The sequence below is a fragment of the Hemitrygon akajei genome, chromosome 2 (assembly GCF_048418815.1).
Source record: "Hemitrygon akajei chromosome 2, sHemAka1.3, whole genome shotgun sequence".
Taxonomy (NCBI): Eukaryota; Metazoa; Chordata; class Chondrichthyes; order Myliobatiformes; family Dasyatidae; genus Hemitrygon; species Hemitrygon akajei.
In genome coordinates, this window is record NC_133125.1 from 60,690,404 (window position 1) to 60,704,525 (window position 14,122).

The window sequence follows — 14,122 nt, forward strand, 5'->3', positions numbered from 1 at the left end:
AGCATATTGTGTGTGTTGCCTGAATTTCCAGCATCTGCAGATTTCCTCATGTTTGCTTCCCCCAATGATATTGCTCCCTTCCACTTCAGGTACAAACAATCCTGCTTGTACAGTTCCATCTTTCCAGCCACCCCCACCCCCCTCTCCTGCACCACCTCCAGGTCCATATATTAAACTGCATTATGTTCCTGTTTCTAGCCTCACTAGCACGTGGCACGAGAAGAAATCCCGAGATCACCACCCTGGAGGTCCAGTCCTTTAATTTAGCACCGAAGTCTCTGAACTCACTTTCTATTATCTGAGGATAATATCGTTTAGAAAGGAATTCTACATAAAAAGACAAAATCAGACAAATGCAGTGCCTTTATCTTCCATTCCGCTGCAACAGGATGATGAGGTGCAGCCCCCTGCGCTGCATCATACCATTCAAGCAGGATCTGATCTGGACGTTCAGTCGCGATATCCCCACAACGGGGCGGCAAACTCCAGCTGACGGCTTGGCCAGGACCAGGAGAACTAACAACACAGCAGATGCTGCTTGTAAAAAAAACCGAGTCCTTCCAATACGCCATCAGATTTCTGAATGGTCCACGAACACTACCTCAAATTCCTATTTAACTTTTATAACAAATTTCACGACGTACAGCATGTTAGTGATAATAAATCCGATTTTGATCCCGAGTCTTCGACCTGAAACATTAACCGGCCTCTCCTTCTATAAATGCTTCTTGACCGGATGAGTTCTTCCGACATTTCTGCTTTAGTTGTGGCTTCGGACAGTTTCAAGTTGAGGTCCCGCCCACAGAACTACCCTGACAGGTTGATAGCTTTAAATATCTCTGACATTGAGACACATGTTTCTCTCAACGCCACAGACATTCTTCAAAACTAGAGGCGTTGAATTTAATACTTCTGCTAACTTTTTAGTAATCCTATAGTCAATAAAAGGATTTAGAAATAATTCAAAACAAAAGCACTTTAAGCATTTCCCCTTTGTTTTATTTTAAATCTGCAACTTAGAATGATCATTGAAACCATGTCATCTCGGTCCCAGTGACAAATTTCACTGGCACATGAGCCAAGAGGCAATTTCCCCCAACGTAATGCTGGGGAAATCTAGCAAGACTGAATCAGCGATGGAAAGCATCGGCGGATTCGGACCAGGGAGTTATTTCACGTTGTTTGCCCACGTCCACTTCTCGTCTATTAGCTTTGCTTTCCGTGGCGTTAACTTTCCCTTTTCGGTATCAATCCCATTTCTGAAGCAAATGATCCAAAAATCAAGTTCTCCCTCATAACGCGAACAACTGACCTTAAATGACACAGCAATGCAGGCGATGAGACCGAGGGCCTTCTATCTAAACAATTGAAGGCAAAACGGGATGATGTGGGGGAGCAGATCTATGTTAGTAACTTTTTGGAAAGAGCGTAAAAACCACACCAACTTCGGATTCGCCCTCGGCTCAGGCGTTTGCGACCCTGAAGTGTTTATAAGCCCTAGAATTCACTGGAGGAATCCCCAGGATCTTGTTTGGCGTCATTTAGTTAGAACTGACGGAAAAAAAGTGAGAATAAAAGCATTTTTGGGAAGTCAGCTATCCCAGAGGATCACCGGGAGAGTCCCAGCGCATTAAAAATAGGTTTAAGTGGATGATTTATTTTACAAAAACCTGAATAAGGATGAGGTTTTAAATTTAAATGAGGGGGAGGGCGTGGTTTTAAATTCAAGCGAAGGGAAAATCACCGGCTAAATGCTCTCATCTGACTGTAAACTCGCTGATATTGCACTCCAGAAGTAATCACTCGCTGCAAACACATTGTTTGGAAGGTCCTAATGACTTGAAAGGCGCCACGTGAAAGTTTGCTCAGGGCGTGGCTGGACTGTGTGCTGTGGTTTCTGAATCATTTGTGGGGTTTTTTCTCTCGTTAACGCGCATTAGTGTATGTTATACATAATCAAAGTTATTAAATGGGGTAATAAGTTTGCTTTTCGGCACTGGACTGCATTTAACAATGGCCGAAGTGCTTTAAGAATAACCTCGAGAATATAAAACAGGCGTTTAATTAAGTAGCTAGAAGCAAAGGTTTTACGGTAAATGTTGCGGCAAGTTTTGTATTTGCATTTCACAAGTAACGAAGGGCGGCATTGACAGATCTCATTTCAAACTTATAGTAGGTAGGCGGCAGGAATTACATAGTACGTATTTGCTTTTGTCCTAGATCGCATCGCTACAGTGACATTTCTCCCAAATCTTATCAATAACTGTATACATCACGTGGTAAATGATAGAAAATGGTGAAATAATTGATTAGATGGATATGCAAAGCAAACATATGTAATACCATAGTTATATTTTTCAGATGGCCCTGGACATTCCCGTCGCTCAACTGCTCTCAACGAGCTGAAATATGTTCTGATTTGATCAACTTTTAACATTTTAACACAAAACTGTAAAATCACTTCACTGTAAGGCACTTCAACAGTGGTTTGCTCCTGTATCTAAATACTGTAATCAAATTTGCCAAGTGACCATTAATCTTGTAAAAGCCTCTTTTAGATTTCTTAAATTCTTTGTTGCCATTTAGATAAGGGTTGTGTGTTGTCAGAGCACCAGTTGTGTGAATCTATTTGAACATTCCAATAATCACTTCCTTGATTAAGGCGAGTGTTTATTCCACCAGATCTATCTCAAAGAAACATACTGTAAACGTGCACCCAAAAGTGTATTTAAATTAACCATCCAGTTACGTATTCAAGACGTTATATCAAAAACAGCCGCCGAGAAAACGCGTATTAGCCTTGCTTTATTCTTGTTCATGTGGATCCTTCCCCGCCGTGTACGTAACGCCCCCTGTTGGACGAGTTGCGGCAGAGGGTGGACAAATTGCAGCGCCCATTTCACCGGCTGGACCAGCACGAATAAAGGGCACTAGAAATGAATAAAGGCGTTTAACTCTGGCACTGTGCCGCGCAGTCCCATTTCTATTTTCACGGCGTGCATTTTCCTGATGCCTCCGTCACATGAATATTATTGATCACTTGGAATGACTTATACATTCGCCTTTCTACTTTAGCTGGCCCCATATTCTCTGAAACATAATCAGGCGCAATCTTCACTGAGAATTATATTTCTTCATATACTGGTACGACTTACTTTCCACTCGTTAAACTGCCGATGGTTCTTCTCTATCTGTGGACTTCCCAGCTCTACAATAATTCAGTGCTTGTGACGGGGGGGGGGGGGGGAGCGTGTATGTCGTTGAATATGTGAGCGCGTTTGCCGGACTTACTGCAAATGTGCATTGGCTGTGTATGTGGGGGTATTTGCGGTTCTTTCCCTCGTCTCCTGTGTTTCCAGGGGATCTTCCCGAGAGGCAGCACATTGAAGGTGCCGATCGTGCAGTCTGCTCGTTCGGGGGGGGGGGGGGGTGGAGAGGAGGAGGAGGGGCAGGCTGTGGGGGGGGGGGGGAGCAGCGCGCATGCTCGGGCGGCCGAATTCCCTCTCAGTAATAAGACACACACGGATACATACACACTCGTGTGTACAATGTCCGCCATCGGCGGGGATTGTGGCTCCACTCTCCCAATAAACAGCCGCAGCAACTCTGCTGTTTGTGCGGAGCGGTTGTGAGGGCTGTGGCTCTCCGCCGCCGCGCCCCCCCCCCCCACCCCTCCGTCCCCTACTCCGCTCCGCTCTGAGTGAGTGAGGAAGGGAGGATGGCCGCCTCGGTGAGTAACCCACCCCGCCGAGTCGTCCGGAGCTGCCACTGCTGTCTGTCTACGCACATTCGCCTAGAGTTTTGTAAATTTGTTTTACACACGTCTGACGATTGCATTAAGCATCCTAAACTGCATCTGTCTGGGTGGGAGAAAGAGCAGGGCACTTCCCGGCTGTTGCAGCTTCTGCTGCCGGCGCCCGGGCTGTTGCTATCCATGTTGACGCGCTTCTCTGTCTATGTGCGTGTGTTTCAGGCTGCCGCTGTTCAGGTTAAGTTGGAGCTAGGCCATCGGGCCCAGGTTCGGAAGAAACCCACGGTTGAAGGTTTCACCCACGACTGGATGGTGTTTGTCAGGGGGCCCGAGCACAGCAATATTCAGCACTTTGTGGAGAAAGTCGTCTTTCACTTGCACGACAGCTTCCCCAGACCGAAGCGGGGTAAGCAGAGGCTCGGATTTCTTTTTAGCATGTCGTTTCTGCCAAGCTCTATCTACCTTGCTGATTTTTAGGTGGTACGCTTTTAAGCTCAGATGCCTTAAAACAGTTCCTAGGGACCCAGCGATTTAAAAATGAAACAAGGCTGTTGTGTATTGCAGAGTCTTAAATATTGATGTTTAGGCCAGCGGTATTTTAATCGCTCAAACGATATTGCGATGCAACCTTAGCGCTTGAGCTTCATATCTTGGCTGCATAGAGCAACTTTCCGGTTATATTAAACACTTGTGTACACTTTCATTTGATTGAATTGGATGGAGATTGAATTTGGTGAAGGAAACAATTTTATTGGGATTCGCGTGTGTTTTGTCATATTGGCAGGTAGAGTCGGGCATCTCTCTTTGGAGATCTAAAACCTACCTCCTCACCCAAGGTTCTGCACCTTCTCTGCCATCAGCTCCTTTTGTATTTGCTCTCAGTTTGTATTTGGAAAAGCTCCTGTCAGGTGCCTTTGCGCATTATATTTTATTAAATTGCTATCGTTCCGCAGTTTCTTGTGTCTTGCTCTGTGGTGCTACTTTTTTTAGACGATTCGACTCTTAGGATAATTTTTTTCAGTAAACTGTGTCGAATTAATTTCGTAATCTACTTTAAGATGAACGCAGACAGTCGGCCAATGCAAACTTTGCTTCAGTTTTATACTTAGAAAACACCCACCTGCGGTTGGAAATTTAAGTTTAAATTAAACTAAGTGCGAGCAGTGGCAAATGCGAGCGTGGTGTTCCGTTCAAAAGAATTTTTCTGCAAACCCATCGAATCACAGATTACCGTGGGTGTAAATTACCTGAAATTTTAAGTGAAACTGGCGAAGATTAACATTTCAACGTGCAGGAGAAATCTGGTTAATTTATGGGTCTTCAATCTGACTCGAATCTTTCGATTTGTATGGTGTTAACACATTAAGCAAATCCAAATGAACTTGGCGGACTCGATCATGCAACTTTATAATTTTGAGTCTTGTTCTGAACCATATTTGGACCACTCGAATAATAGTTTGGTTGGTCTGATGGGGTGAAACGTTTATTAATTGCTTGCCGAAGTCACTTGGATCGCAGTTAGGCGTCGATATAACGGTATGAATGAAGTATACCGGGCGTTTTCAGCTGGCCCACAGCGGGTTTAATTCATGCAAGTTTGCCTTGTCTACTGGAGCATTCAGAAACTATTATTTACTGCACTTTGTGTTAAACAACAACCCGCGTTATATGTGTATGAGGACTCCTAGAGCCGGGTTACAGCGAGAAATTGGGACAGGATGTGGTGTGTGTATGTGTCTTGGGGGGGGGGGGGGGGAGAAGAGGAACACGACAACGGTTTGAATATCTGAATTACACTGGACCACAAAGCATTATTAAAACACGTGCCCAATCATCAGCCGTCAAAGTTAACGCACTTCTTGGGCGGAGAGGAAGTAAATTCTCCTTCGTACATCAGACTTTGCAACGCATCCTTCTGAATTCAGGCTGACCCCGTTAATTTTAAGTGATGTCTGTACTCTTCCCCTTGTCGTGCAGTCGGTTACACATTGCGGCAGTTACTCGCGAGAACTTGGAAGATGTATATTCATATAATTTTCACTTTGTATAAAATGCGAGAACGTGGGCGTGTTAGGTCTCATTCTCAAAGTTTAGCTTTGAGAAAAGTTTCGCCTTTTGAGACAACTGATGTGAGTGCTTTTGAAAGAGCTGAGGGATACAAATGTTGCATCCGATCATCTTTGTAAAATCAACAGCGGTTTTTTTAGATAACCTGTTAGTTTGGGTACAGTCGCATTCTAAGTATTTAAACCTGGATAAGCCTGTTAGAGACATGAAAAAAGAACCCGAAATGTGTTTGTTTATTCAAACATTTGCCCATCACATAAGTTGATGTTTGGCGTTCAATGCTAGACAGTCGCCGTGATTGATTGATTAATCAATTGATTTGGAGATCCCAAGAGGGATACAATAGCATTGTAAATCAAAAATGATTAACTCTGTATTTGCCCTAAGTTTGTCACGCTGGCTTAACTCTGAACCTGCCCAAGAACCTCTGGTTCTTCCAAAGTTGTACACTCCATAAATTGTATGGAAAGTGAGTCGGTCGCTGTCTTCAAATTAAAAGTAAGCTTGTAGTAGGATGCCTTGCAGTAGCGAGCCGACGCACTTCACAACTAAACATCTGGAAGGTGGGGTGGGGAGCAAAAGAACTAAGTCATGAAAATGAAGATTAGAAGGCTTTTGGGCAAGGTGGCTCGCAACCTGAAAATAAATTGGCCAAGTTCAGGAAGTTTTGAATCCACAACATTATAAGGGGGGAAAAAGTGAGATGAGTATTTGGTAGAGCTTTATATGTACAAGGAGAATCTGGAGCATAAGCACTCTGGTTATTGTGAGTAATAGTCTTCGTTTAAACTGGCATTTAACTCTTGCCCTTGAGATACCCTGAAATTCTTCATTTAGTTATTTTTGAAGAGTCACTGGCTCACACACTGCATTACAATGTGCTGTCTGTTGTGGAGGCACTCAGGGATGACTATTGGCTAGGCAACTCTGAGGTATTGCTCCTCACAGCTCTGCTACCCTGCTTCCCTCCAGCCCATCAAAGGCTTTTTTTATACATGATCACTTGTGTATTTCTAGGCTGACTTGATTTAACACTTTTGCCCAATTGACCGATAAGAATTCTGGGATACAATATCTGGGGTTTGCTGCTGGTAAATGCAACTGCAGTTTTGTGAGAAGTCCCTCTATTTAGGAAAAAAAATAGAAGTTTTTTCTTAAAAGGAGATATATATAGGCTTTTGGTGTTCTTGTAGTTTTTAATTAACTCCTCCAAAGAAGGAAGCAAAGAATATTCTGGGAAAGACATGAGGCTTGCTTTTTGCAGTGGAAAGTTCCTGTCACAAGTGGTTTATAAATGGTTGTTAAAAGGTATGGAAGGATTTCTGGCTTGTGATCTGGAAATGGAGATGTTGAAGTTGAACTGGGATCTTCATGGAGAGTTAGTGAGTATGGGGTAATGTAAGATAGCAACAGAATTTATGGCGTACATTATCCTACATTCCAACCTGTTCTTTCATGGAATATTGCAAACTTTGATTTAAAAATACTCAGTTAGTGACAGTATTGTTTTCTGTTGTTTCAAAAGGTCTCCAGTCAAAAGTTTGATTTCTTTTGTGGTTTGCTTTCTTGATTCTTGAAGAATGAGCCAATAAAATTGTCACAATTAGATTGGAATCTGGACTTTTTTCATTGATTCATTGTACACTTGCAGACTCCAAATCATTGTTACACACAAGTCTGGCCTAGTACTATGATCTGATACTGGTAATGAATGAACACAATTTTCAAGTACTTCTTTAATATAGTTTATTTTTACTTCGTGTGTGTTTATTTGGACACATGGTAGATTTGTCTGATTTTTTTTAAATCACCAGGAACAAACGACAAACTGTAGAAATACTCAGGCCAACTCAGCATTTGCAAGAATAAGTGAGATTTTTAGTTGTAACCCTTTCATTTTCTTGGGCTTGTTTTATGCTGCTTTTTTTTTGGTGCTGTAAATATTATGTGAAGCATAGACTAACTTGTATAAATATGATGTTTTGTATTTTTGAATTTCTGATCTTCAAAGTATTTGGAATTTGGCTAAGTAAATATTTATATTGAAACAGTACAAGTGTTCTAAGTAATCTGTGCTTTCTATTTTTATATTTGTACGATGATCTATGGAAGATTTTCAAAGAATTTAAGCCATACAGTATTCCCTTTGTGGTCATTGTCACAAGCAATGCAGTTGTACATGGAACATCTTGCCTTTTGAGCATTCTGTTGGTAATGAATGTACTCCGAACTACCACTGTGCAACCTGTATTCATGTAGTCATGGTATATGTGTGGTTGAATGACATTTAAACTTGAACCTGTCGCTGGCTAATTTACACTCGTGCACATAAATTTTCATCTGTAGTATACTGTTAAAAACTGTTAACACTCCTGGGAAAATTTAGGAGAATTACTGTATAACATTGCGTAAAGGGAAAATATCCCCTAGGTTCCCCTAAAGGACTTCAAACCAGAAGTTTGCAATTTCTGAGAAAGAAACGAAGACATAATGGCTTGTCTATTTAAAATAGTTTTGGTTTATAACCAAGGCTTTAACAGCAGCAACCTGAAATCCCGTTCAAATCAATGATAATTACATGACCTAAATCAGGGTAGTTATAATGAAGGAAGAAATGAATGCATTGGAGATTGGGTTTGATTGCAGCATTTTAATATAACAGCACATGGTCCTAAAGTCTGACACCTGCTCAAGCAATCTGTGTGAGGAAAATGAAATTTTAATGAGTATATCATTCTGTTCAGGGAACTGGGGAAGTTGCATATTATGCCTTCATGTGTAGAACAGTTTCCATAAATAGTGAGAATTTTTCTTTTACATTAACAGATATTAATAACCCTTCATGTCCCCTTCCCAGTATTCCCGGAGCCTAAACAGGTAATTGATGTGGCAGAACTTTTTTCCCCCCTATTGTTTGGAATTTTCAAACATTTACAAAAGCCCATGCCAAGTTCAAGTTCACTGCACTAGATGGCAGTCTTCTCCACAAATTTTGAATTTTAGGTGTTGTCCTGTGCATCATTTCCTGATTTACCATGGTTGATTTCAGAATGTTAATATGTTAATTGGTCCATCTTGAGGAAAACTTGTATTGTAGTGCCTATAATTTTTTTTAAGGGAAATCTGCCTACTTAGATGTGTAACTGGGTGACTTTGTCTATTTTCAGAACTAGTTGCATGTTACTTCACTTATCTATCTGCAAGCTGTTAGGGTTGTCTGTTGTATCCAGTGCCCCTGATGTGGCCTCCTCTACACTAGTGAGACCTGACATAAATAGGGGGACAGTTTTGTCAAGTACCTCTGCACCAAACGTGGAATTCCTCAGTGGCAAACCATTTTAGTTTGTACTCCCATTCCCATTCCAGCATGTCAATCCATGGCTGCCTGGATCCATGGATCCACTGTAGCGTGGGGGATCAACATGTAGCCTCCAACCTGAAGGCCTCAATATCGATTTCCTCCCCCCCCCCCAACTATTGTAATTTTTTTCCCCTTCCCCTTCTCTCTTCATCTATTCCCCACACTGGCCTCTTGCCTCTTCTTACCTGCCTTTCACCTTCCACTAGTAACTCTCCTTCCTTTTCTTCCATGGCCCAGTCTCCTCTCCTTAGCAGATTCCTCCTTTTCCAGCCCTTTACCTTTCCCACCCACCTGGCTTCTCATTTTCTAGCTATCCTCCTTCCTTTTTTTCTGGTGCCTTCCCTTTCCTTCCCAGTCCTGAAGAAGGATCTCTGCCCAAAACATCAAATGTTTATTCATTTTCATAGATACTGCGTGACCTGCTAAATTCCTCCTGCATTTTGTGTGTGTTGTTATCAATCTTAGTATGTTTTCAAAATTTTCTGATGAAATGACTTGGATGTTTCTACTCTTGATATGGGAAGGAGGTGTAAATGTTATTTTACAGTTTAAAATGCATATTTGTTGAACATTGTCCTTTCTGAATCTAGCAAGCTATTGTTTCTTTAACCAAGTTTAATCCAGGGTGCAGGTCCTTTTGCATTAATCAGTCTTTCAAGTTTAGTAGATTTTTTGGAAGAACTTTTGGGAGTGGATATAGAAATGTATACATTGGCTTGATAATCAACTTTTGCAGTGTCAGGGAAGAACTGCTAAAATATTTTTTTAAATTTCAACTTCAGTGGAAGATTTTGTAATTTCTGGATCTCATTGAATAGATAAAAAGGTTTCGGAAACTGAAGCCAACTTGTGGCTTATGTTTAAATATTTCCAGATGTTTATGACCTTGTTCATTGTGGCTAAATGAAGTAAAATTTAGTTAAGGTGACAGTTATGTATCAAAAAGGAATAAATAGTTTTTTTACCTTCCAGTCCTTGAAGTATTAGCTTGTATTGCATGTTTAGATACCTAGAGTAAGACTTGAACTTGGTTATCGTACTTCAGGCTAAATGTGATGCTACTCACTCATCAATGACACAGAGGCACTATGAATGCAAGTTAAAGATGAATTGTACATCAGAAATAGTTTGAGGGATGAGACCTGCTTTCAGGTCTTTGAGAAGCCTTTTAGAATGAATTGTTTCTAAATGCAAGTCTGAGAGTGGAGTTACTAAAATTGGATAAAGGGGACAGGATGGAAATCTGGAGTAGAGCTTAAATTTGAAGACTTTTGAATACAAGAATGAAGTATTACCTCATAGAACAACAGTGATGGGATTCTCAAGGGTATATTGTAGGCTATAGTATCTTAAGTTTGGATAATTTGGAAGTGGAAAAAATGCATTAAAATCAAATCTTGGTGGTAAGGACTTGGAGAGCTAGGATACTGAGCAACATTCTTTCTGCTGGGACATGGGATTTGAGGTTCATCTATACAAATGGGTTGTTAAAGTCCTGCAATTGGTTTAGCCTGAGATGCATCCTGGAAGGATTGTAATTGAGCAGGGGCTAAAAATTGGCCACCTTCCCCCTGCTATACTAGAGTAAGTATCACCTAATTCTTCATTTGATGTGGGACTAGGGTTAGAGATAGGTGACAGAACACAGTAACTTGTTGACAGTTATAAGTTAATGGAAATCAGTCTTGTTAATTAAAATCCAGCACTGAAGGTGAGCTGACTTTATGAATGAATTAAAAGCCTACCACCAGGAATTCCCTCCAACTAGAAAGTGGAGAAGGGTAGAGTGATTAACCTTGCTCAGTAGGAAGGCTTATGCAGGATGGTTATAAACGGTACAACAGGGTCAGAGATTTTAATTATGCTATAGCAAAATGGACATAGGGTGCCTTGGATATTTGGGTAAAATGGATCAGAATGAATTGATATAGCTAAAGGTGGAAGATGATGTTACGTTAGGTTGTAGTGCTGATACAGTGTGAAGAGAAAATTCTAGGTTATATTTCATGCTGGTAGGATATTACCAGCACCAAGAAGTCCACGTTTTGGAAGCTTGAATGGGAGCTGAGAATTAAATTTGACATGATATCCTTTTCCTGGTTGCCATTTTTGGAGAGCTATATACTTGTACCCCTAGGGGTCTCTCTTCTACAACACTTTTTGGGGGGCCTGTCATTTGCCATATGTTTAAGGTGGGAAAATGCACTACTTTGCACTTAAGTTAAATTCCACCTGTTTTTTCTTTGCCTATTTTCCCAGTTGATCTGGGTTCTGTTATAATCTTATTTGGTATCATCCCCAGACTCACTGATCATATCACCTACATTCTCATCCAAATTGTTAATATAGATGAGGTAGTGCAGGGGACTTCACATCAACCCTTGCAGTATACCATCAGTCACATGCCTTTTTAAAAACACCCCACCAGTACCATCTCTTGACTTTCCACCAAGCCAGTTTTCTATCCAATTGGCTAGCTTCCCCATGGATCTCGTGATCTCAGCAACCATGAGGGAACTTGTTAAAAGCCCATACCGATAATGTCGACAACCATGCACTCTTTGATCCTTTTGGTCACCTCTTCAAAATAAAATCAATCAACTTTTGAGAGAAAATTTCCCATGCTCAAAGCAATACTGACTGTCCCTCATCAGTCCTTGTCTTTCCAAATGCAGAGAAACCCTGTTTTCTTCAAATAAATTTCGGTAGCTTTCCCTCCTTTGATGTAAGACTCACTGTGAAGTTCCCTAGCTTATCCTTGCAATAGAAGCACGTTAGCCAACACCCAGTCTTCTAGTGCCTCTTCCATGGTCAATGAAGATTTTTTTTAAAAAATGCCAGTCCCCAGCAATTTCTTCCATTGCTTTCCACAATGTCCTTGTGCACTTGATTAAGTGCCGGGAGTTTTATCTCTTAAGACTGCCAACACCTCCTTTGTAATGCCCATGTGTATCAGGATATCACTGATCTCCTCCCTGAATTCCCTAGCTTCAGTTACCTTCTCCAGGTAAATACAGGTGAAATGTATTCATTTAAAACCGCAACAGTCGGTTGCTTCACATAGAGATGACCACACTGATCCTTGAGGGGATCTGTTCTCTCCCATCACTTTCTTCTCCAAATGCACTTAACTTTCTTGGGTTTCTCCTTTACCTCATCTGTCAAGGAATATCTTGTATCCCTTTTTGCCCTTCAGAATGCCCTCTAATTTCCCTTGTACTCAAGGCAAATGCTTGTAACCAGATGCCCGACAATGCTTTACAGTACAGGCGACCAGGGTTCAATTCCTGCCACTGCCTGCAAGGAGTTTGTATGTTCTCCCTGTGACTGCGTGGGTTTCTTCCCACAGTCTAAAGACATGCCGGTTGGTAGGTTAATTCGGTCATTTTAAATTTTCCTGTGACTAGACTAGGATTAAGTAAAGTGCACTTAAAACTGCAAAATAATTTCAGAAATAAAAACGGGATATTCATTCCTCAGAGCTTTTGATTTTTATCTATAGTTAAATAAAGGAATGAAATATAACAATGTAGTAATAAAAATAGATGTATAATTCTGTATGGTCTGTTGTAATTTGATCTATTGTATACAGGCATTTCCATTGTGAGGAAATGTTGTCTTGCAAGTAACTTACTTTCATTTGAAATTACTGCACTCTTCAGTCCTCAAGATTTCAAAAGTTTGAAATTGGGGACCTTAACCTGCACCTGTTTTAAATACAACCCGTATTACAGTCTTGTTTAAAGTTAGCTGTGTTTATAAGGTAACAAGCTCTTTGCATTTTCATGTCAAAATTTCTTCTTCACCAACTCATCAAAACTGCTTAGCTGGTTGGTTGTAAGTCCTGCTGCATGGACATTCCTTGTATGATTATATTGAACAAGTGACTGTGTCTTTGGGAAAAACTCCAAATCCAGTAACTCGCAGTTCTTATAACAAACTAGCAGATTTTTCAGACTGTTAAGGCTATTCAGTATTAATATTGCAAACACTTCTAATTGTGTTTTAAAAGCACAGTGGAATGATGAACATTTCTGGAACTCCCAGTGAGGGGATAGGGAGCAATAATCTGGTGAACCAGATTCCAAGTAATCAGGTAATGGGATCAGAATGTTGTTGTAAATAGTTTTGAAGAGCAGAATGGATTTTCAAAGGTGCTGTAACGTGTAACCTTTGTCCCTCTGCTGCCCCGCTTGCTACTGCATCTCGTCTCGAAACATTGCGCTTGCTTTCTCGATGTCATTTCATGAAATTTTTACATCTAATTTGTTTGTCAGTGTTGTGCAAACCTCCACTCTGGGCTGACCTATGCTCATACCAGATGAAAGGAAGAGGCAGAACTGTTTATGATAAAAATAATGGCAATAACAGAAGAGGAGCTGCAAGGTACTGGGTGCCAAGTTTTATTGGAAAAAAAATGTGAAACATGGTATCCAAGTTAGTTGAATGGAATATTTATAATTTCATAATGGAGAAACTTTTTTTTATTTGCTGTGGTACATCTCCATTTTATTAATTTAATTAATTGGTTTATAGTCTTCAAATATTGTTTTGAAGTATTCTTTTGAAATAATGAAAATTGTATAAATTGAATTATTAGTCTTGATGCAGGGTCTTGACCCATAATGTCAGCTCTGTTGATTCCAAAGATGAGGGGGTTAGACTGTGAGGAAAGAGCGAGTCGCTTGCGACTGTACTTGCTGGAATTCAGAAGGATGAGAGGAGATCTTACAAAAGCATATGCAATGACAAAAGGGATAGAAAGATAGAGGCAGGAAAGTTGTTTTCACTTGTAGATGAGACGAGAACTAGGGGACGTAGCCTCAGGATTCGGGGGAGTAGGTTTAGGGCGGAGATGAGGAAGAACTGCTTTTCCCAGAGTGGTGAATCTGTGGAATTCTCTGCCCAATGAAGCAGTGGAGTCTTCCTCAGTAAATGTATTT

General features: G+C 40.9%; 1 protein-coding gene across 3 annotated transcripts in view; it reads left to right on the plus strand.

The window, feature by feature from the left end:
- Window positions 1–3,528: 3,528 nt before the first annotated feature.
- The window catches only part of mllt3 (MLLT3 super elongation complex subunit), a 111,450-nt gene continuing 100,856 nt past the window's right edge, over window positions 3,529–14,122 (plus strand). For 2 of the 3 annotated variants that reach the window (XM_073072722.1, XM_073072732.1), the window contains exons 1-2: window positions 3,529–3,730; window positions 3,974–4,157. In XM_073072722.1, coding sequence (XP_072928823.1) covers window positions 3,719–3,730; window positions 3,974–4,157 — 196 coding nt within the window. In that variant the 5' untranslated portion in view covers window positions 3,529–3,718. Of the gene's footprint in view, window positions 3,731–3,973; window positions 4,158–14,122 lie in introns of those variants that run through there. The other variant, XM_073072741.1, reaches the window with a different exon arrangement.